At 40.5% G+C, this 24948-nt stretch overlaps 1 protein-coding gene across 3 annotated transcripts in view; it reads right to left on the reverse strand.

The window, feature by feature from the left end:
* RUNX1T1 (runt-related transcription factor 1; translocated to, 1 (cyclin D-related)) overlaps positions 1–24948 on the reverse strand; it is a 101105-nt gene that overhangs the window by 19844 nt on the left and 56313 nt on the right. For all 3 annotated transcript variants that reach the window (XM_014965384.1, XM_014965385.1, XM_014965386.1), the window contains exons 5-9: positions 22306–22487; positions 13121–13371; positions 11730–11815; positions 10883–11084; positions 2245–2313 (exon numbers count right to left, since the gene is read on the reverse strand). In XM_014965384.1, coding sequence (XP_014820870.1) covers positions 2245–2313; positions 10883–11084; positions 11730–11815; positions 13121–13371; positions 22306–22487 — 790 coding nt within the window. The remainder of the gene's footprint in view (positions 1–2244; positions 2314–10882; positions 11085–11729; positions 11816–13120; positions 13372–22305; positions 22488–24948) is intronic.

The following is a 24948-nucleotide window of genomic DNA, read 5'->3' on the forward strand; positions in this document are numbered from 1 at the left end:
TGTGGTCACATGGTTTTAATTGACAAGGTGCTGCTTACTATGTGCTTGCTCAAAGAATCACAAAAGCACATATATCAGTATATTTAAAGAATTGTGCTGGAGCCTATCAGTCTCCAAAAGTTTAATGTGAATGCTTTTTTTCACAGGATTTTGAGGCTGCTTATTAACCATTTTTTATGCCAAAATCTTTCCGTTCAATCGATTCAGCATCCCAATCAGACTTTTACACTCGATTCAGCTGTCAACACATTGGTCTTTACAGACATGTGAGATACCAAGATATCCACACTGAGCCAGCAGAAATGACTTGGGAGAGATTTGCAGCCTTCTTTGACCGGCAGTTGCAGCCCAGCCAGGAAACTATGGAGCATCTCAAATGGCACCAGAGACCTCTTCTTACAGAGCTGAACTGCACCTTTACTGATTTACTGAACCGATTACAAAATTGTGGAGACCTCCAACTTCAGTGCACCCTCCTGGAAATGAAGGCCCATGATTTATGAAAAGCAGTATGCTTTCTGATGTTTTACTGCTCTTAGTAACAGATACAGGTGTGCATCCTGTAGAGAGTCAGACTTCTTAGATTCTCCAATTCACAGGCACGTTCAGTTAATGCAGGGATTTAAACCCACATCAGCATGAATACAAGAGACTAGAAATGGGGCCAAAGGAAAAAGCTTTGTTTCAAAGGAACTGATGACATATATGTTCACAAGATGACATGTCACAGCTCCTTTACACTACCATTTCTGGATATCTGCAATGTGAATGCACAGCCAATTTCATAACTCAGGCCAAAAGCTTCCTTTAACTTGTATTGCTAGCTTTTTTCGTCTATGGTACTGCATCTAGGAGTCATAAATCACCTGATATGGCATCAACACCTACATTTTGCAAGAAGAATAAAATTCCTGAAATTCACCTCAATAATGCTCCTCTTACTGGGATTCCCTGGGACTGCATATTTTTTCTTGTTTTTCATTTAATTTGTTAACAGAAATATGGCAAAACAAGACAAAAAATATTTTTGGGTACACAAAAGCATTGAGTTAAAAAGGCTACACTCTCCTTGGGAAGAAGAAAAATTTGTAGATTATTTTGGGTTTTTTTTTTTCATATAAACCACAACAGTTCAAAAATATCAATTAATGTATTGACAAATGTAGAGCTCACATGATAAACCCACGTCACACAAACACCACACCTTCTTGTCTGATGCAAATATAGGCCAGCAGAACATTTTTACACATATGTTCTGCATCTAGTTTGAAATACACCAAAAAGCAGCAAGCAGTTACAGGCGATTTGATCCGAAAGCATCGAAACTGCTGCATATTTGCCAATTAATCATTAACTCCTGCTCAGCAGTAGACTTCATGGTTATACAGGTGTTCCAGAGGGGGGAGGGGGGTGTATGAGTGTACATATAGAAGCTCAACTACGTCGCTGGAGTTCAAGAGCTACCTCCTGGCCCCTTTGAAAACAAGGAAACTCAGATATTGATGTCAAAAGAGCAAAGGTTTAGCTCCAGCACAGCAATAGGATCCTCACCCGGAAGCTCAGGCAGAGTTTTACAATGTTGAAGAAAACTCTGTACAACCACAACATCTGCCCACGGCGCTTTTTGAGCTCGGGGAGGACATTGTCAATGCCTGTGCAACCACCCAGAGCAGCTGCGGAGATGCCACCTTGCTTCCTTCACTGAAAACTTTCCAAGCACAGAGCCCAGACTTCACTGGGGTCTGAGGAGCACAAGATCTTTTTAAAATTAAGAACGGTCACCCTGCATATCTGGAGATTTTTCTTTAACAGGTATACTTTGGGTTTTCCTCCCCATTGGGAATTCTGACCTTAACTAGGTAAGAACCTTAAAGCTTAAAAAAACAAAAAAATCCCACACAATCTTTTTTTTTTTTTTTTTAAATTGCTAACAGACTGAAACTTTAGCATATCACGTTTCAGCCTGAAACCATTATAACCCCAGAAAATAGGGGTCCTTTATGGCAGTACTGATATCCCCCTAACTATAGCAGCAGATGCTTCTATTATAAAGATTATTTCATGTCCTGATCAGTTCCAGTTTAAGATTATTAAACACAATTTTTTCTTGTTGCTCGTAAGGCCTCCTCCTCCTCCCCCCTCCCCCTCCTTTATTTTTTTTTTTTTTTCATTCCTCACATCAGTGCATTAACAACTGCACGCAGCTGCCAGAAGCCTAAGCTGGTGTTTTTAAACAGTTCTTACCAGCTTTCTTCCAGATCTCCTCTGGCACGTATCCAGACGCAGGCCTGTGAAGGAATTCCCGATGCGATTCTGCAGGAGGAGGGGTTGCGGAGGGGGGAAAAAAAAGAGAGAACACATCATAAGCAACGCTTGCTCGTTGAGAACGAGGCTTAAAGAAATACCTTTTCCCTTCACTTATCAAGACAAAAACTCATGGGTAGTTTTTTTCTTGACTCAAAATAAAGCGAGCGCCGTGGCTGTAGCTCACGGATCTCACACAGATCAATGCTTAGGACTCCAATGTCTCATCTCGAGCCCAGCTGAGACTAGTTGGCTTTATTTTTTATTTTACAGCATTTCAAGTCAACTCTACATGACAGTTTCCACGCTTTTAAGGCTGGCTTTGTGAGACCAGCTGAGGGAGTGACGTGCTTCCTCCTTTGTCATTGTGTTTATGAAAAGGAAGAAGAAAGAGGGCAACAGTCCGGCGCTTGGCACTTCTGCTCCGTCAAAACACAACGGCTCCTGACGAGCTGAGATAAAAGCCAAGATGTCATTCCAGCGATCAAATAAGCTGTCCGCAGAAAAAGAAAGGGGTGTTTCTACACGTTCAGAGCTGGGCTTTCCTATATCTGAGCCCACGTTGGCAACTGTAGCCGCACAAGTTTGAAGAACAGAACCTTGAACTTTGGGTTAAGCCCCTAAATACATACGCTGCCAAACAACCTTGCTGGAGCTGAAGCTCGTAACTCACCCGTATATTTCAATCACCTTTTGACAGCTCTTTTTCCCCCCCCTCCTCCTCTTTTTTTTTTAAAGGGTTTAACCTCTGGGCCCGAGTCTAAGAGCTCTGAAATCAGCAAGATCCCTTCCACACGGACTTCAAAGACACAAGATCAGACAATACAGAAAGAAAATTCACTTTGGCCTGAAACTTAGCAAACAGATTCTCAGCAGATGAAAAGCTGCTCTTTTCAAATACAATTTAGAAAACGATGAACTATTTTTCAAAGTAATAAAGGAGAAATTAGGGGAAAAAAAAACCCAAACCAGCAAATAAAACCAAAAGCCCCTCCCCGAACAACATAGAGGTAAGTTCACTGCCATGATTACTCTTGCCTGTGTGATTGAATTCAAATGTAAAAACAAAACAATGTCATTTTTATACATTAGGGATAAAGTTTGCATCTTTTTAGAGATGTTGCTAGAAATTGAACATCCTGTTTGATGTCTGACTTTGAAACATAACAGAAGCACACATGCTGTTCTTTGAATACTATCTTTTACTAAATAGATTCATTGTTTTCATCTTAAAGTAACTTGGTAACTCGGTCAAAAAGTAGTATTTGTAAGAAAAATCATTAGGTTTTGCAAATAATAACTTTTTTACACCACTGTGCTGTTTATATACAGCAGGCTACAGAAACCTAAATACATTTAGAAGATGATGCTTAATATTGCAGACAGCTAGCAAAGGTGGAAATGACAGGGGTGGTTTCAGCTACGCAAAGGGGAGGGAATCCCAGTCCCAGATGCAGTTTCCAGCATGTGGATCTACAGACACTGACGGATGGGGGGGACTGAAATCCTCCCATCTGACAGGCAGCTGAGTGGCCTTCCCCAGCTCTTCTGCTCGCCGCAAAAGCACAGGATGAAAATAAAATGGATTTTTGTAGGCAGAATTTCACACCTCTCGAGCAGAAAATGATGGGGGGATGCGTGTGTGTGTGTGCAAGATTCTGCAAAAGAGCTAACTATTTACATCGCTTTAATCAATTTGATAGAGGGGTTCAGACCTGATGCTGAAAAGGGGACAATTCTCCGTATCACTTGGCTCGTATGATTCCGGAGACGACAAGTATTGTTGTGTACACTTCTCTCATCCCTTGGAGGCTTTTAGACTTACGGGCACAGTGCCAGGGACAGAGGCAGCAGCAGAAAACATTGCTTGAAAACTAAAGACAAAAAACTAATACCCGGCTATATTTTCTCTCCCTGCAATACCCAACCAGACTCCAGATGTGGCAAAACAAGGGGCTTGTCGCATCTATGTCTTGTACTTTGTGTTGAGTTTTCCTGTAAGGTACCAGCCACTGCAAGGGGATCATAACCTTGATTTAAGCCCTTTACTGTGGTACTTAGTATTAAAAAATAGAGATGTGGAGCTGATTTTTTGGTGCACATGACTTTCCAAAAATGGAATTCAATGACATAAATGACCAGATTGCCAGCTAATTGTTAAAATTTCCAAAACATAAGCATCAATCAAGCTCTTATTCCAACCACAAATTATTTACATGAGGAATGAGATCCTCTGCAAGAAGAATTAAATCAAGAGCTTGTGAGAGACTTTCCCATAGTTTGGAATGGCGTACAGAAAAAGACAAGAAGCACTTATGAAGATAATAAAAACCATATTTTCCAAGCAAGAAAAATATTATTAACATGGCTATTGTTTAGTCAGTGGTGATGAGTCCATGAAAACAACCTTGTTTCGGGGGCTAAACAACACGACATGACCTGAGGATATAAGTCTTATATTACTGTTATTTTTAAGATAAGGTGTCCTTCAGATTAAGAATCACCAAACTTGCTTGCTAAAACTAAAACACAGAAGGATCTTAACTTGGACATCTACCAAACTCAAACCAAGGCCCTAAAATATTAAATGTAAAGCCAACTGCAAAAAGCCATAAGGAGGAAAATGCATATTAAGTGAATGACTGTAGCACCTAGCAGTCAAAGTAAATTCTTCCTGGAAGGAAATGGAATGAAATCAGACAAAATCAGGAATAACTTGAAGCAACAAGACAGCTCATACAGAAAAAGATAAAATAAAATTTACATGTCAGACATAATAAAAAAGGTTTGCTAATGGTGAAAATGCAACAATGATATTAGCCAGAATAAAGAGATATACACTACTGAATTTACTTGAAATTCATGGCAAGGCATGGTTTGAAAGCACTTGTTGATAATCAGTCCAGCTCCTACTGAACCAGATGAAAAAGTCCAATGAGGAAAATAAAAAGCACATATATGTGACATTAATCAGCACTTGTCTGTGAAAAGCTTAAATTAAAAAAAAATAGAATACAGTTCTACATTAAAAAAAGTTTTTTGAATTTTCTATTTTAGTGTGAAATTAAACTTTTCAGCAAGAAAGGGCTGGGACATAAGAATACACATGAGGAAAAGACACAAAAATTGGTCTTGGTTTCAGCCCTCACATTCTATTGAACAGCAGGGAACAACATAATATATTACTGCGTAAAATATATAGAAAAAGTACTATTTTTAATCTCTCCTGGATAATTTTTTTTTTAATTAGAAAGAAAACATTGGCCAAAAAAAATCCTATTGTCACAATATGGTGCTGAGTTCCATATGGGCTCGGGTGTACTTATTTCAAGAACACATTCAACCATAAGAATCATCAACAGTTAATTGATGAACCAGGTTTCTGGAGTTTAAGGAGTAGAAAGATCTTGTAGACTGCTTATTTTTGGTGGGTTTAAGATAAAAAGAATAGGCGCTGAAAGTACTGAAAGAAAGAGATGTAGAGAGTTTTAAGAGGAGAAATAAATATGGGTCTGGGAAGTGAAACTCAAGACGAAAAGTTAGGACCAAATAAAGGATATGAACTCTCACACGATAATAAGGACCAAACCCAAGAAAACAGAATAGATGACTTAAAAGGAAAAGATGTGTTCAAAATTGTCAAAAACCCTAATCCATATTTGGAAACACGGAACAGAAGATGAGTTGACAATACAAAAGATTGGAAGTTTTTACCACTGGACAATGACATCCAATCCTATAATACTAAGAAACTGAGATGAACAGCTGGGTTTTTTTGAGGATCTTTTAGTATTTATTATATTTATGAAAATACTGGCAGTGACTAACAATATCCTATCTGTCACAGTGAATATTAGGGCTCAAAAATAATAAAAGCTGCACATAACCAGACCTGAACTACAGATTGTTTCACATATGAAATATATATGCTTTTATATGTATTTATAGGCTTTTCATATTTCATACGCAAGTTTTGCTTCATTCTGCCCTATAATAAATGTAGAACCATTGGTGGGACACAGACAAACAAAAAATTTCTCAGAGCAACAAGTATCAAATATTCACTGCCTTGTTTGCTAGAGTCAAGCTCAGAAGTGTGCCACTCCAGTTAATGACATACAGATACAGACCTGAAGAAGCACAATACTGAATGGGAATGCCTTGCTAACCTTATTGGAGGGCAGGGGTTTCATGTATTTTTACGTACATTTTTCCCCTCTAATACATTTTTGTGGCTATTACAACACTCCTTGAAGACATGTGAAACCGAGTTTAAAAACCTGTTGTCTTCTCATTTTAAAAGAGGAAGAAAAGGAAAACCACACAGGTACCGTGTTACTGAATCATCCTCAACCAAGATCAAGTCAGAACCAAATGCTGAGAATAAAAACCCCCAATGTTTCTGCAACTGTCACCCCATCTAACAGCATGCGATTCAGTAGGCCACGATCCAGCCCCAACCTCCCCTGCAGCGAGCAGATTAAGAACAATATTTAATACCATCAGTGGCCAGTATTACACAGGCTTTACATTCCAAAATTACAAGTTATAAGTGTTACTCTGCCATTCACAGCATTCCCTTTAGCTCACGTTGAGACTATCACCCATATCACAGCAATGCCGTGGCAGTGGCAAAGGCAAGGTTTTATCATCGCAGCATGAACAGACATAGAGCAGCAGGAATGCCCTGGCTAAGACTGAAAGTACGAGGGCGAACAGCCTTTGATAAAATAGAAACTAGCTCAGAAAGGGTTAACATTTAAAAATTTATTAAGAAATTCATACAGTTCTGAGAATCCCGGCTTCCCGGGGCAAATCCTGCAGGTATCGGCACTCTTCAGCCTGAGATTTCAAACTCTATTTTGTAAGATTTCCATTCAGATAAATTCAACAGACAGAAAATATCAACTTCGCTGCAGACCTTCTGATGTGTGCCTGCACCACTTATCTAGAGCCACAGCTGCACTCAATAAGGTTATAGATCTTGTTTATAACCCACGATGCTGAAGAACCCTCATCTTTAATTTATCCGACTGTGTGTATTTCAGTATACGATGTCTGATATGTGTAATTATTCACTATTAGGATGAAAGTTGCAGTCCCGCTGCAGTGTGTGCTGCTGAAATTCTCCAGCAGAAATGGAGGAGTCGGATGATGTATTATTCACTTCATAGGCCATCACAGTTCATCAAGTGAATATATATAAAGTCTGAGTCATTTTTAGACTTTCATAAACATGTATTATTCAGACTGAAAAGAATGGACCCATCTTACCTTCAACACGCTCTCAGACAATAAGGAGGGCTTCTAACCTGTTGTAGCTGGCTAATGCGTGTATTGGATTACACTGCATTAAAACGAATCATCAAATATTTCATTTGATTTCTTAATTAAACATATCAACAGAGAACTATTGATCAGGTACTGTGAACTGTCAAGCTCAACATGATTTATAGGGATGTCAAATTAAAAGAAGCACAAAAATCTTTGGCAGAAAAAAAAGTTCTTGTTCGAAATGACCAGAATTTTCTTCAATTTCTTTTGGACTCAAACTATCTATGCTAAATTTCGGCTCAGAGTTCTCCAACAAGAGCTATCTATGAAGACTGTGGCATAATGTTTATAGTGAGAACTTATCACTTCAGTGATGATATTTTAATCTTAAAGAAAAAGAAACAAAGGCACAGACAATGTAGCCATATGGCCCCCTTATTTTTTCCTCTTGCTAGTGGAGATGACAAGATGGATATAAAGGGTGGATTACCTCCTCAAAAAAAAATACAAAGGGGAATCACTGACATTTAGAATCCTTGCAGCAAAAAACAATATTTACATGTTGTGGCACTTTAATTAAAATGTTGGAGGAATTTTTCAACCCCTTCCTCCTCACCTCAAAATTAAAATAAAAAGACCCAGGCAGAACAGCACCTGAAGGCTCACAGACACCACTTCAATTATATCCTTGAATGTTATCTTGCATTTTGCTAACTATATTGCTACCAGATTTAAGGAAATTAAGGATTACCTTCCCATAGACTCCGAAGTATTTTCTGCCTTCCATGTCAAGACATAAAAGCATGTCTTGTCAATATCTATGATTGACATGGATGGTCCATCACTGAAGCAATCCAAGTTTGACATCCATGAGTCTAGGGATGTAGTTTTTAAAGCCAAATAACCAAAATGGACATGTTAAAATTGAAATAGGCTCACTCCAACCAGTTCAGTTGTACCCAGAGTACTTCAAAGGTGACTGGTGTGTCCAGTGATGAAAGCTGTGCCATATAATGTCTTTTTAAGCAAAAAGACTTTGCCATTTCCAAAAATTCATCTTGACAAATATTGAAACAAAACAATAATATAGAGATCTAATTGTATGCTTCATCTCCATTTTATCTTTTGTTGTTCTTGTTGTGGTTATGACTATTTTTCTTGAATTGTACTATTATCTCTAAAGATTTGATGAATAACTTGAGTTCCAGTTTCTTTGGGGAAATTATAAAAACTCCATTTCCTTTTTTTTTCCCCCCCTACTAGCTATCCTTACAAGCACCACATTCTGGCTCTTTTTGCATCATAGCTTTACTAGAGACGGGTGCCACTGCTTTTGATCTAGGGGCTTCCTCACAAGTGTTCTTCCCGAAGCTGCAGATGTGATCAACATTTCAGATGCCATATTTATGAGTCTTTCTTTACATTACATTTAATATTATTCCTACAAGCCATTACCTGAATGCTTCTTTCTGAGAAGGGCTCCTCTAGGGACTAGACTTATTAGTGAAGTTGGGAACAGCATTTCTATAACCATTCCTTTCACTGACTGAAGCTAATTTATAGAGCTATTGGCTCAGATCATTTGATGCAAACAAACAGAACAAAAAAAAAGTATGTTTGTTATCAAGAGGCACTAAATATTATAGTAAGAACTCTAGAGATTTACCGAGAGGGAGAGGGCATTTGATTTGTTTTTTTGCTTTTCTATTTGCAATTAAGTAGTAGATTTAAGAAGTTATTCTTAAGGGCAAAAGGAAAACACAGCTTTAAATAAAACAGTTGCAAAATAATGCACACATTCAATTCTACTAATGACCACAGTTTATGATGGTTGTAAGTAGACGACATTCAATATGAACCTGCTGGAGCGAGTCCAGCGGAGGGTCACAGAGACAATCAGAGGGCTGGAGCACCTCTCCTATGAAGACAGGCTGAGAGAGCTGGGGTTGTTCAGCCTGGAGAAGAGAAGGCTCTGGGGAGACCTTATAGCCCTTCTAGTACCTGAAGGAGAGATGGGGAGGGACTCTTTTGTCAGGGAGTGGAGCAATAGGATGAGGGGTAATGGTTTTAGATTGGAAGGGGGTAGATTAATAAATAGATAAATTAGATATTAGGAAGAAATTCTTTGCTGTGGGGGTGGTGAGACACTGGAACAGGCTGCCCAGAGAAGTTGTGGATACCCCATCCCTGGAGGTGTTCACCTGTTTGAGCAGGTGTTCAACCTGCTCAAAGCCCCAGGTTGGATGGGGCTTTGAGCAACCTGGTCTACTTGGAGGTGTCCCTGCCCCTGGCATAGGGGTAGAACTAGTTGATCTTCAAGGTCCCTTCCAACTCGAATCATTCTATGATTCTATGATACGGACAAGTTATCAGATAAATATCAGACAAGCAATCATAGTTTGCTGTTCTCCTCAAAAGAGCAGAGAACAATAAAAAGGCACCACCAAGATGTGTTTCTTTACTACACCTGCCATAAAAGTGAGGGGATGGGGTAGAAGCAGGACAATGTATTAATAAATTACAGAAAGCCCTCAAAATCAAAGCTTGCTTTTATACAGCAGAGTCATCTTGGAGTAGTTGTATGAGGTATCGTGCAAGTGTGACCGTGAAGGTCTGCAGGGGGTGAAAGTCCAACTGCTTGGTCTGGTCCTTGTAGGTGAGTTTTGCAGCTTGAGCTGCTCTCTGAGCAGCTCTGTGTAACCACGCAGCAAGCAGTCCCCAAACTAGCTCACACTGAGCTGCAGTGGTGGACACAGACCTAGGAGGACCATGTGTGCATGGTTGTGGGCATCCCAGATATTGCTTCTTTCTAATACAGAAACCAAGTACAACTAAGAAGTGCCCATATCTTTATATCTCACTTCATTTCCTTAGAAAGACAACTTACAAGTTAAGTCATCTGATTTGAGATGGTGAAAGCCCCCAGTTTCACAGTGCTAACAATCCAGAAGCACCTACAGATCTCCTTAACCAAGCAGGCAAGGGGAAGGGATGGAAAGTCAGTGCACATCTCACTGCTCCGCCATCCCTATATGGCAGTCTGTCCTCCCACCCCACTGCTCTCAGGCATTGCTGAATGGAAAGCAAATTACCAAGCATTACCCCCAAACCCAAGCCATTCCGCATGTAAACATGAGGAATTAGGGCATGAGAGTTAGTCAATTCAGTAGAGAGGAATATTGCATCGCTCTCACGGAAGAAGAACCAGAATATGAACAAACATGAACTTCATCTAGCACTTAGCTGAGCTGAAAGAGGACCGGCAAACAATTTTTAATTGTTTAATTTACAGAGGATACTGTACCTAATGTAACTGGATCTGGATTCACTGGACTCTGCTGTCTGGAATGACTACTGCTGCTGTTACCGCCTTTTTTTAAATCTTCCGCGTCACTGTACCGCCGTATCCAGTAATTAAGCTCCTCACGGTCTGCTTCTTGACATCGCCGTAGTACAGTGAGAGATCGCCTAGTTTTTTCCACCATGTCCATTATACAGTTTAACAGCTATTCACAGCGACGGATGGAGCAGAGAAACAAACAAAAAAAAGAACATCTTATTCGTAAACTGATAGAAAGACAAAGAAAACACTTCTGTGCTGAGTGCCTGGGTTTTAATAATGAGGGAGTCTCTCCCTGTTATCTCAAATGCTGCTGAAAAATTTTAGTCTTGTTTTAAGAATGACAATCCCTTCCTGTTTAACTGGTGATCCTAAACAGTACAGAAATGGATTGATTACTGGGGGAAAGCGTCAAGACAAGGAGCAAAAGACTGAACAGACTGTAGTCCCATCACTAGTATCGTATGGCACCACAGAGGCCAGGAGACCTGGTCCAAAACCGATGCCAACAAATGCTATAAGAGCTAAGAAACACAAGAACCAATGTGTCCCAAATCCAGGGTGTATGGGGCAGAGTCCGTTCCCCTCCCCTTTTGGTAGCCTGTAACAATGAGGATACTGCCGTTGGCATTTAACAGCAAGGCCTGGTATGAGCTACTTAATGGGGAACATCAAACCCTCTTGATTTAATCACCAACACTTTCAAAATTTATCCTGGGATTCAGATATGTTTTAAACGAAAAATTTTAAATTCTGATTTTACAAGTATTCCTTTCAGACAATCATACATAAAAGTACATTTAGCCCTTACATGGTCAAGATGTTTCCACTCTTCTGCCCATTCTCTGTCTGTTAGCCTGTGATCAATCATTTCTTCTTGACGTGTGCCATGCAACCCTGCCAAAAAGGAGCAAATCAGGTTTACAACAAACATTGGGAGTCCTCAGAGGGGGTGAGGAAAGGAAAAAGAGCCTGTCAAACAAATACAGCATACCCTGCTCTACTATCAGGTATGCCACCACAAAAAAAAAACGGATGCTTAAAAATTTCACCCCAAGTTCTCTTTAGCGCTGTTCCCTACACAAGATGCTACCATTTTATTCAATTTAATGTCTTCAATTCTGCAAGTTCTGTAAGTTGCAAGATGACCTCTCAAAAATGGACATAATCCTTTCTGATTACATACAGTTGTCATATATATATTTATAACATATAATACCATATTTATATATATTTACATATTTAAAATATATATTTATAACATATAATACCATATATAATCTTTCATTTGCACTCCTTGAAGAAGTCAGCAAGACAATCATTTGGTAGCTCAATGTATCGAACACTAGCTGTACTTCAGAGAGTTGAAAAAAATATTAGTATAAACTCCATGTTATTTCACTAAATGCAGTAATTACTACCATGTCAACAGAGTGTCGTTAAGGGTTCATCCCTTCACAGATGTTTAAACAACATGTGGTTAAAATGTAGCACATACATCAGAGCAGCTGACAATATGATAAAACCAAGCCAGTATTTATTATCAACACTCAAGAGGAACCGACACTTGCTCTTTGTTTAGCCTCCCTCTATACAGATGCTGAGTATTTGTAAACGTTCCTCTTTTGGTGAAGATTTGTTTAAAACCAGGGCAGAACAGTAAGTGCGGATGGGAAGGAAGCCAGGCGAACCCGAGAGGCATCGGACATCCCGTTCAACCCAAGGGTGGTGCCTCTGCTGTTGGCATCCTCTGTGGGCATCACACACCACGCGCTTCTCCAAAGGCTAGGAAGTTTCCTCTAGCCACAGATGACATCAAGCTGCATCGATGCTGTTATCACCACAAACGTGGCACTAGGAAGCAAAATAAAAGGCTCTACCTATCGTTGCCTGCCAGACACCTGAGTGTCCTCGTCACCCACGCGGCTGGGAAAGCATGGGTTGGTTCCTCCTCCATCTGATCCTCTGGCTGTAGTGTAGCAAAGACACGATCCAACGTACTTTTACAAATATAAACCTGAAATAAGGCCATTAGAAGGAGCCAGATGGACAAACAGCTACAAAGGCTACATCTGAATGGCAGATACATTTAATCAGCAAAAGAAAAACCAAAACCTTTTCACGATACAGAACGTAATTACAAGGGAAAAAGAAACCTGGAAAATAAAAAAAACAACAATGCAGAAAATCAATATGCCTTACCCATAGGTCTGTTTCTGTCCCTGAGGTCCCTGTGATTGGGGTGTCTGTATGAGTCCCTGTAGTGGTGGGCAATGGCCATATCATCCAAACGATAATGCTGAGGTGGAGGTGGGGTGGGATGAGGCAGACCATTGGGCTGATAAGATAAGCCATTATTTGGACTGTACCGCTGGCCTGGGCTAATAGTGCAGGGCCGCTTGCTTGGATGCTCTGAGTGCAAAGGCTCTCTGTCAAAGCCATTTTCTTTGGTTCTGAAAGACAAAGGAAAGGAACTTTTAATTCCCTCAGTGAGCAGAGCTGCTCAGGAACATGCACCCCCACCTACACGTGCAGCTTCAGGAACTTGTTCTTCCCCTTTGCAGAACATTTCGTAACACTGCTCCTTCAAAATACACAAAGGACACATTCTCCTTGTCTAACTATCCCTGTAACTTGAGAAACAGTAGCAGGGTGAGACTTCTGATGGAGAGGCTTCAAGAGCTGGGCTGGAGAGCGAGCAGCATTCACTGAAATAACCTGCTGATGGGATGGATGCACACATAATTAATTGCAGAACTGAAACAATCAACTGAGACATGAAGCTAGAGGTTGAGAAAGTCCCACTTTTAAGTAGTGCTATAGTATATAGTGATTAGGGGATAATCACAGTTAAAGAACATGGGTTTTTTTCCAAGAGGACAGCATATAGTCTTAAGGTAGTGCGTGTCAGTGTGCTGCAGGTGGGTTATATGTAATGCCAGGATGAATTCCCACCAAGACCAGCGTCACACTAAGACATTGGGCAAGGATTACTCAGGATGATGAGAAATGCTACCTTCTACCACCTGGGCTTCAGGTGGTAGTGTCTGCTGTGTCTGTCATTAATTTTTGCAGGAAGATGTGGTTAGACTCCAGTTCTCAGCGATCAACTTTTCCCCCTCCGCTACTCTTAGACAGGAGTTTTATGCTCTGGCAACTTTGAAGAGTTATCAGGGAGAAGGGTGGTTTTTTTACATTATAGATACTCAATTCAATTCATAATCAGCTACTTAAAAAGAAGCCTCTACTTTGCACCTCTACCAGAGAACCTGGAATTCACACTGAATTAATTTTCCATTAAAATACAAAAAAAAGAGAAAGGTTAGAGTACTTCAAATCCTTTTAGTGAAGCTTCATTTCACTGAAGTATAGAGTTTTTTTACCACTGGAATAAACAAAACCTACAAAATATTTGCTTTACACAGAAAGGTTAATAGATAAATACTGCAAATTTTTGAGGTTGCATCCCTCCTTCCAAATCCCTCTATTAAACAGCTGATATATTCTAGCCTTTTTTAAAAGATAACTTTCTCCTCTGTGATTTATGGATGGCATAATATCTTCTTCTAATAATAACACAACTTTTTGTCACTTTGACAGGTGGTAAATTTGATATTTTCTTGTTAAAACCAACTGCCCTTCACCAGCCCGCCCAACTAACCAAACTCGAGGGACTATCTGCAGAGAAACACTCAATATATTAATTGCTCCCCCCCACAATAGGTTCTCCTTTAATGTCAATGAGAGGAAGGATGAAACCAAATCTTTGCCAATATTGTATTTATTTTATTATACCGTAACTCCGCAAAGAGGGGAGAATCTTTCACCAAAACAGCAGGACAGCTGTTCTAATTTTGGGTGGAAATATATATATATGTAAGACATACTTTGTTAAAGTGAACTATGTACATTGTTCCAACGCAAAAACAGAATGGCTGTGAAAACTCCTAATCAGGAAAACCCGAGGACCATCATACATTTTTAATGACTTTTGGCCTGATGGAACTGCTTGCAATAACTCCCAATGGGTAATGATGATTTTGACAGCTCTCTGAGACAAGTTTGGTATTTAGTTGCTGGTGTGCGTTTCCTTTGCACGTGTCTACTCAAACTCTTTATCAAGGTCTTTCAATCATAAAACTACTGCTATGCAAGCAAAATAGGGACTTTCCTGTATGTACAAGCCAAGCTATTCATTTGCCAAAGTTCTTTAGCTTTACAGTTAGAATGATCTCTAACAAAGATGGGGGGAAAAATCAGAACTATAAATAATTAAATAACTTTGTTGACTTTTTTTTCATCATTCAGTGTAGGAAAAGCAAAGCTTTCCAAACTATCTGTTAAAATCATATATTTTCATATCAATATGCATATTTGCACCTTACTTTACAGGTACTTCTGTGTTTTTTAAAGGAGTGCTTTATACTTAATTAACTGAACTGGAATGAACTGCATTAGCTTGGACGTCACAGCAGCATATCCATTTGTATCTAGAACCCTGAGTTTAACTAACATAGAAATTAACATTACCATTGAAAACACATTTACTGAAATTAAATTCCTATTTTTGCTATTATACTGGGTAATGGCCGTCGGGTCTTTCCTGGGTGTTGAAATCTTAATTCTATAATTTGTTGTTTTATTTTCTGCACTGGCCAAATGAACAACTTAGCGAAATACCAGAATGAGACTGTACATACACTCATTTAGTGTTTTTGACCATATGAAGTACATAAAACTGTAACGATTTTCAAAGTCTTTTCAGAATGGGAATCACTGGCAAACTTACCGTATCTGAATATACTGAATATAGTAATACAAGACAGACAGTTGACTATTGAAGAGGGCATAATTAAAATGCCCTGAACTCAACCTACTATTCTTCTTCTGATTTCAGTCCTAGTCATTCTCCCAGGTCTCATCCCCCTTGGGACATCAGCATTTCCCAGGAGCCTGAGGAAGCGCTCCGGTTTCATAGCAATTGGCATATCCATCTGAGTGCTAGTTCCAAATCCAAAACCCCCACAACTTTCATCTGATTTAATCTGATTTCTATCTGATCCATCTGATTTTGCAAAGCACCAACAGGCTGTAGAGAGGATGTAACATTAAATGTGTAGGAAAGCTTAACTGACACATTTTCTCGTTTTTCTTTTTCTTGCTCTTGTTTGGTCACATTTTCCTTCACATGCCTGGTGGTTGGCACCATCATCTGAAAAATTGGCAATATGATAAAGATGGGGTCCTTCTGCATAAACTCCATTTTACTTGGAGTCATGATTTACTCAGATTAAAGACAGCAGAATAGATACTAGTCATTAGTCTGTACCCGTTTAACGCACTTTATGTTGTTCATAAGTTTCCATTTCAGTTGTAAGTTATTGCAATTTATGGATAATTTCCTGGGTAGGAAATCTGACCGTGCAAAATTGTCTTGGCTGGAAAATTAAGTTTCACCTGATCGAGTATTACGCTGATTTCAAAGAACTGAAGTCAGCTTGCAAGAAGGAGCCAAAGCTGTTCATCTGTTATTTGTGCAAGATGCTGTGATTTAAATTGGACTTCCACCAACAAAATCTTGATGACCAAAGATGTCATAATGCTTTGTTGGAATAAAATGCATATTTTGTTTATAATACTGCATTACAGAAACGATTAATATTTCCTTATTATATTAAGAAAATTTGTTTTAAATTCCTCATAATTATTCATGTCTTATAAGAGGCGTCATTATAAGAGCTGTGAGCATCCTTCACCTTATTGAGATGTGGAGGAACTCTTTAAAATAAAAAGCTTTGCCTGACAGAATATCAAAGTCGGTCCCTGTTTCCAGTTACCTTCAACATGAATTTATCACCAGGGGTGCCAACGGTACAGCAAGAACAGCCACACTATCTAAAGGCACAAAACAGTCATGGCCACTTTTGTTTTCTGGAAATATCCTAATGAAATTTTTTTTCTTAAAAAAGCCCTATATTCACTTTGTAGGAAGCTGTCATAATATCGAAGAAAAAAAAATCATTTCTGCTTAATGTATTTAAAATCATGTTATTTATAACTAAGCATTTATTCCCTAAAATAAAAACTCACATTGGTCCAAGTTCCTTTGCTTTACTACAGTAGCATGTAAACTCCAAAAGTTGTAAACAAAATATAGTGAACACTTTGTTCATGACATGTCATGAACAAATTACCAAAATGTGTTGTCTCCTCAGGTGTCAGTTTTTCTCTCTTGCAGTGACTGATGGTTCCCAGTGTTATTACAGAAACAGATTGATCTTTTTAATGAGCTACTTTAATAGACTCCAAAATCTCACCGTGGCTGCTCATCCGTGTCAGACCATATGCACCAAGAAAACATTCAGTAAAACACAAAGCTCTGCTGTCAGATTGCTCTATAAAACCTCACATACAGTAGATTTGGATAGGCAGATAAATAACCGGAATTGGAAAATGCATATGCAAAAAAGGTTCTGAAATTATAAGCAGAAAAAAATTACTGTATGTGAATTTTCTTTAATAAAAAAAAATCACAAGGTGGATGTGGTTATGTGCAACACACAAACACACACGTTCCATTTCCTTTGCCTAACCCCTTACTGTATTTTACCTCTATTGGAATCAACAGTATGCAGTTATCTCTGCCCAAAAGAAAAACGTCAATGTGGAAGAATGTATGTATATATATATATTTCTAATACACGCGTGTATGTATCATATGCACACATCTATATGATGCATATATATATATATATATATTACATACACATTATAGACTATATGTGTGTGTGTGGATATGTACATATGTACCTCATATCCCTCGGTAAGTGAAAAAGACACCACAATTTACTTCAGTGAGAGACACACATCCAAGCAAAATTATTCCAACTGCATTTAGTTCCCTTGGAAATACATTGTCTTTTAGTAATTTTTTTCCATATTATAGCAACAGAGTCACAGCGCTCCTCTTAAAAGGATGTCTTGTATCTTCTTTATTTCTATTAGTACATTTGAAAACTACTTAGATATCTAAACAGAATGTATATTTATTTCCAGATGTTTCCTGATGTTCCTCCGTAAACAGTTAAAATAATTAATAGCGTAAAGAGTATAAAACCAGACAAGTATTTGGTTTCAATACTCACTCAGTCTAGGCATGCTCTGACTCTGCAGTTGATTTACTTTCATTACCCAAATTAAAAGGTAGGCAAACTCCTATTCAGTAAATTAAAGAATCTTTCCAACAGGATCTTGTTCTTTTTACTACATCTGTAGTACAAACATTCTTCGGTGTATGAGACAACTCTGCTGAACGTGGTTCAGCCAAAACTACTGTTAAGGGTTTATTTTTTAATGTATACCTTTAATCACAGTCAATGGAGAAACAGGTGTGACTAACCAGTGACAGAGTTATTCTATACCGCAAAAAACAGCTGCATCACAGAATGGTTAGAGTTGGAAGGGACCTTAAAGATCATTGAGTTCCAACCCCCCTGCCATGGACGGGGACACCTCCCACCAGAGCAGGTTGCTCAAAGCCCCATCCAGCCTGGTCTTGGACACTTCCAGGGATAGGGCATCCACAGCTTTTCTGGGTAACAAGAAAGGATGAGCTTTTCTGAAATGCCACTTCCCCAGAGCTGAGGAGCCTAACTCCAAGCAGCCATTGACACAGGCTGCCTGGTGAAAGCTTTGGTGCCTTGGAGTGGGCAGGCCAGTGGGACATCCTGCATTACAGCCCATCCCCGAGCCCCAGGAATGCAAATGCAGGTTTTACCCACAGCTCGGGAAGTCAAACTGTCTACACCTCACCCCAGAAGCTGCATCACTGACTGGAGAGGAACCAAAGGTTCCCCGAGCTGGACCGAGCCCAAGAGAGACTTCAGTTGGGAAGGTAAAGGCACTTGCTCACAAGCAGAGACACTTCTGAGTTTCAAGAGCACCTATGTATTTTAACTAAAAAGAAACACTGAGAAAAAAAAAATAATCATAAACCAGACTTAAATCCCTCTAGGTCTAGGCCTCAGTTTTAATTAAAACATTAAAGCTGACTTTAAAATCCAATATTCGTCTGATCTGTGGTCCCCTTATGGGCTACTTCTGTGTCCTTTTTGCTGTAAGACTAATATGGAGTCTTTTAATTACTCATGGCTCGTACCAGTCTGTACCTGCCCCACTCCTCCCATGCAAGCATGACCGAACCTATCATGGGTGAGACCACACTTAGTACAAAATAACTGAAATCCAGCAAACCGGGGCTCAAAGAGGGGGAGTATTATTCCAGAACACTAAGGAAGAAAAACAGAGGAGATACTTTATTGTCCATTTTTCCTTTGTGACCCTCTGGGAGACAGGAGTAACACCGCTCTCTGCAAGCAGGGAATAAAAATGAGCCAGGGGTACCAGGAGAAGGCACATCCCTCTCCTCTACAATCCCACCAAGCAAGACCTCGCGGGCTTATGAGATAATTCAACGTGTGTCTATCAGCTTGTAGGAAAAAATACCATGTCTGCTACTGACGTTGGACTACAACACGCTGGTATTTAAGTTATTCACAAGATGCACAAGATTTTTAAGAGGCCTTTTTTTACAGATGTTTTGGTACACCGCTCTGCAAAGACCGAGGATATGCAGCAGAACTGCCCCAGGGAGCTAAATTTCAGCTTTGGAAATGTTATCTCTTTGCACGGAGTAAGAGCCTACATGGAAGATGTCTGAAAATTAATCATCTTTCTTGGTTACAGTGAGCAGGTTTGTGTTAACACCAATGGCTCTTTCAGTTTGGCATAATTGTCAGGAAAAAATGATGAAAATAGGATACATGGAAAAAGGCTTCTTGATCATTATTATCTTGCTGCTCTGTAGGTATTTCCCTGAAACACAATGTAATGCAAGCCAATTTCAAATACTTTCACATTTTCTTCTATCTAATGGCCACATTATTTTTAATTTTTGCTGGTCACTTCTCGCTATCAGTAGCTTAGAATTTTTACTACACAGACAATTTCAATATCTTGCGTCTACACCATGATAATCTGTCATATACACTAAAATATCTGGTGTTGAGTTTCTGTCTACCGGCCTCATGAACTTTCAGACTTCGTTTTGTCCATAGGCTTTGTGCTATCATGTCCTGTCCCTACACAAAAACGTCACCTGTACAAACTTGCAAGCCTTCTTCACTTTGCAAATCTTCATCTTTTTCATTTATAAGGTATCTGGAAGACTTGCCATGCCTTGTGCATGCAGGTAGTGGCATTTGACAGAACAGTATCATAAAAGTTTTCCACACTATAAAATCCTTAGCAAACAAAACTAAGAAAAATCCAGTATTTGGGCCTCCTAAATACCATATTTATATGCTAGCTGAATTTCTAACATTATCACAGGAAGACAGTTAAAAGTAAATAACCACAAGAATCCTTTTCTTGTAACACTAAACAAAGAACTTTATTCAAATAAGAAAAGAGAAAAATGTTCCATATATAATCATAGAATCATATGGGGTTGGAAGGGACCTCTGGAGATCATCAAGTCCAACCCTCCCACCGGAGTGGGTCTACCTAGAGCAGGTTGCACAGGATCTTGTCCAGGCGGGTTTTGAATGTCTCCAGAGAAGGAGACTCTACCACCTCCCTGGGCAGCTTGTTCCAGTGCTCTACCACTCTCACAGTAAAGAAGTTCCTCCTCATGTTGAGGTGGAACTTCTTATATTGAAGTTTGTGCCCATTTCCTCTTGAAAATTATCCCTAAAGCTAGGGTATTTTGCACTTGCTCGTCCTGTTTCTGCACGGACTCTATCTCAGCTCAACAACAAAACAGATTTCAGTGAACATTTCTCCTGTTTGGAAGAAATACCCTATCGGGTATACTGGATATACGCATTTTGGATATATGGATATGGAGACATGACACAGCAGGAGTCAAAGCCCTGACTGCTTTTTGGAGCTTGCCTCTTACTTCCCAATATGAATGCCTAGCCACTTTCCCCGTATTTACTGTTTCACCGAATCACGGAATTGTCAGAGTTGGAACAGACCTCTAGAGATCATCCAGTCCAACTCTCCTGCCAAAGCAGGGTTGCCCAGAGCACATCACTCAGGATGGCATCCAGGCGGGGCTTGAAAATCTCCAGAGAAGGGGACTCCACACCCTCCCTGGGCAGCCTCTTCCAGGGCTCTGCCACCCTCACCATAAAGATGTTTTTTCTCATATTTGAATGGAACTTCCCATGTTCCAGTTTGAGCCCGTTGTCCCTTGTCTTATCGCTGGAAACCACTGAAAAGAGTCCGGCTCCAACATCCTTCAACTCACCCTTTAGATACTTATAAACATAAATAAGGTCTCCCCTCAGCCTTCTCTTCTCCAGGCTCAAGAGCCCCAGCTCTCTCAGCCTTTCCTCACAAGGGAGGTGCTCCAATCCCTTAATCATCTCTGTTGTCCTACACTGGACTCTCTCCAGCAGTTCCCTGTCTCTCTTGAACTGGGAGCCCAGAACTGGACGCAGGATTCCAGTTGTGGCCTCCCCAGTGCAGAGCAGAGGGGGAGAATGACCTCCCTCCACCTCCTGGCCACACTCTTCCCTTCGCAGCCCAGGATTCCCTTGGCCCTCTTGGCCACAAGAGCACATTGCTGGCGCATGGAATGTGTGCTGTCTACCAGGACTCCCAGATCTTTCTCCTCAGTACTGCTTCCCAGAAGATCCATCCCTAACCTGTATTAGTGCCTGGGTTTCTTCCTCCCCAGGTGCAGGACCCTACATTTGTCCTTGTTGAACCTCATTAGGTTCTTCTCTGCCCAGCTCTCCAGGCTGTTCAGGTCGCGCTGGATGGCGGCACAGCCCTCTGGGATGTCAGCCAGCCCTCCTAATTTGGTATCATCAGCAAACTTGCTGAGAATACACTCTGTCCCCTCATCCAGGTCATTTATGAATATGCTGAACAGGACTGGGCTGAGTATTGACCCCTGATGGACACCACTAGTCACAGGCCTCCAACTTGACCCCGCTCCATTAATTAGAACCCTCTGAGTCCTGTCACACAATCAGGCCTCAGCCCACCTCACTGCCCTCTCATCTATCCCACACTTCCTTAATTTTCTAATGTTTGATCGAAAAAAACCTCAAACTTGAAGGACATGCATATGGAGCTGGAGTGATTCTGCTCCTCATCGCTTTACGCTGCACAGGAAAAGGACGCACCACATAGCATGGTACCAGCTGGCCGGGATTATTTCTATGTAGATTATGACCATAGCAATGATGGGAGGAACACCAACGATGGGGAACACCACCCCAGTTCCACCCCCCAGGGGCACCCAACCCGCATGCTCCCCCATCACTTGGGGTCAGGTCGGAGGGGGCTGCCAACGGCGCGGTGGTGCTCACCTGTCTGGAGTTCGCCTCTTCCCGTTTTCGTTCACATCGAGAAGCAGCTCTGAGGAGTCAACAGGTGAGGTGGTGCTGGCATCCAGAAGCAGCTGTTCGTGCTGGGCGAGGTACTGGGCTGGGTTCTGCTTGGCTAGCCTGGCACAGTGCAGCAGCTCCCGCTGCAGCAGGGGCAGATTGGCCTGCAAGAGCATCACGGCACAGCGTTAAGGGGGTGGGTGGGCCAGCAGGCAGTTCCAACAGAGACCAAGGGGGACAAAAAAAATATCAGAAATCTGCGAAAAATCTGCAAAGCTCGCTCTGGGATGGACTTGTTGCAAGCATCCCCGGCTAGGTGTGTGCTGTGGTGAGCTGCCCGGAAAGCAGGTGGCCTTCCTTATGTAGGGTCAGGTCATGGCCATGGTCCGTACGCACGGAAGGATGGGAGTGTACTTAAGAAAAGGGAAAACAAAACTGCAAACGCTGTGACAAACTAGGTCTGAGCTTTAAAGTTTTAAAAGCAGAAAAAGCGCCACCCTGGCTGACTTCATCTTGGCACTTCATCCAAAGTGCTATCCAAAACCTGCTATCCAAAACCTGAGCTCCTATGGACCAGCAGTTTTCGACAAGTGGCAAACCTCAGAATCACAGAATCACCTAGCTTGGAAGGGACTTTTAAGATCATCTAGTCCAACCATCAACCTCACTCTGACCAAAAAAACTGAAAAAAACCCCAACACTAAACCATATTCCTGAGCACCATTGCAACTCATCTTTTGGATATCTCCAGGGATGGTGCCTCAACCACTTCCCTGGGCAGCCTATTCCAATGCTTGATAATTCTTTCCATGAAGAAATTTTTCCCAATATCCTCCTTCAATATTTGTCTCCCATTCAGACTGCAGCGAGTACTTAGAAACCATTCGAAACCATAGGATCTGTGGCTCTATCAGTTGCCTCAGTCACCATCCCTCAATGGCTTTTGGGGAGAACAGGATTGGCCTCCCCTTTCCCATGACTTTAAGATAAACATTACAAGAAAATCTCATGTTTCAGAGCTTCAGTTAATCACTTGGAGGGCTAGGACCCTCCTTGTAGCCACATGTGCATTTTTAAATCTTCCTCTCAGTGTCCCCTGGGACTCGGGTCAGGGGCTGGAGAGTCCCAGGACTCAGACACAAAGAACTGAAAATGCTCATTGATTGCCAGGTGAAACATCTTGCCCATCTTCTGGGGTCTTACTGAGTCACACATTTTGCCACATTTGGGACCAAGGTGGAATTGTACGTCCTTCCCATTGGAGGAGAGAAGCTACACATCCTGGGAAACACCTTCCAGTCTTTGCAGCACATACGGACATCGGTACAAAGATAGTCCAGGTGTTTCTTACCGACTTATTTACGTCATAGGGTGATGTGCTCCAGCCTTGTCCCATGCCTACTGCACAATGATTTGTGGCCTGGGGATTTTCAAGTATTGGATTAAATGTCATGACCTTTAGTAACTCGAGATAAGACAAAGAACTCTAATGGCAAAAAAAACCCCCACCACTTATTCATCTTAGGACAGGAGGACAGCTGGCTGTGGAACATGAAGTCTTTTCAGACTTCTACAGAACACAAATATTTTGTGAAAATGCCAAAGAAATACCTTCTTTTGGCTATTATGTGTCACATTTTGGTATGTTGCTACCACGTAGCAGAGAGAGTTATCAAAAGGTTTGTTACTTGTTTTCATTTGATTGTTAAAAGCTTACACAGAATCAAAGTCAAGACATCCAACTACCTAAACTGCCTCATGTGGCAAAAAATTATTGGAGAAGTTTACATATATTTAGAAATAAGTATCTGGAGGAAATGCTATCCAGACCTAGGATTTTAGAAGTGATACATGCTTGGAAGATGTATCATCACATCTCAGCATTCCTGTGAGGAAGAAATGTTAAGTCCCCAAATTTGCAGTTGAGAAACCAAGGAAAAACAGCACATTGCTTTCTTTATCCTGGCTCCGGGAGACAACCAAATTTTGAACTGGCTAGCAAAACCCTTGATTTATTTTACTTGCATTCCTTCCCCTAAAGAAATGTTCATTCTTGGTCTCTAACTATAAGCGTGGAAGATTTGCCGTTAAAGGTATCCTTTATTCTAAATGGATTGAACATGTTTTCTGCTTGCAGAACAGATGTGTACAACTTTTAATATATATTTATTAAACATGGGTCTACTCAGTTTCTCAATTTCTTTAGAAGCTACTACATGAAATTGTGAATTACATGCCTCATAATTTAGAAGAGGACTTTTGGGTTTACAGTGGCATCAAACAACATTTGGACAAAAACTTAAAGTGAAGAAAAGCAGTATTTGAAAACATTTAATTCAACACAATTACTCTCAATCTGCTCAAGACACTAGGCTAAATACTCTTTATCAAATGACATAGGAAAAATAATTGGTTTATTGAAAGAAAAAGATTTCAGACCTCTCTATGGCTAGGTCAAGTGTAGAGACTGCTTCTGGTCACCATGGCCCCGATATACAAGAAGAACTAGTTTTTTGGAAGCTGGATGCAGAATGAAGCACTCGCATTCTCCCTACTGTTAGCAGGGAAAGATCAAGCTCCTAAGGCAACTGAAGCATAATCATATGGACTCTGAAACCAAAATGG

This window comes from Calidris pugnax, unplaced genomic scaffold, assembly GCF_001431845.1.
Source record: "Calidris pugnax isolate Ruff unplaced genomic scaffold, ASM143184v1 scaffold41, whole genome shotgun sequence".
Lineage (NCBI taxonomy): Eukaryota > Metazoa > Chordata > Aves > Charadriiformes > Scolopacidae > Calidris > Calidris pugnax.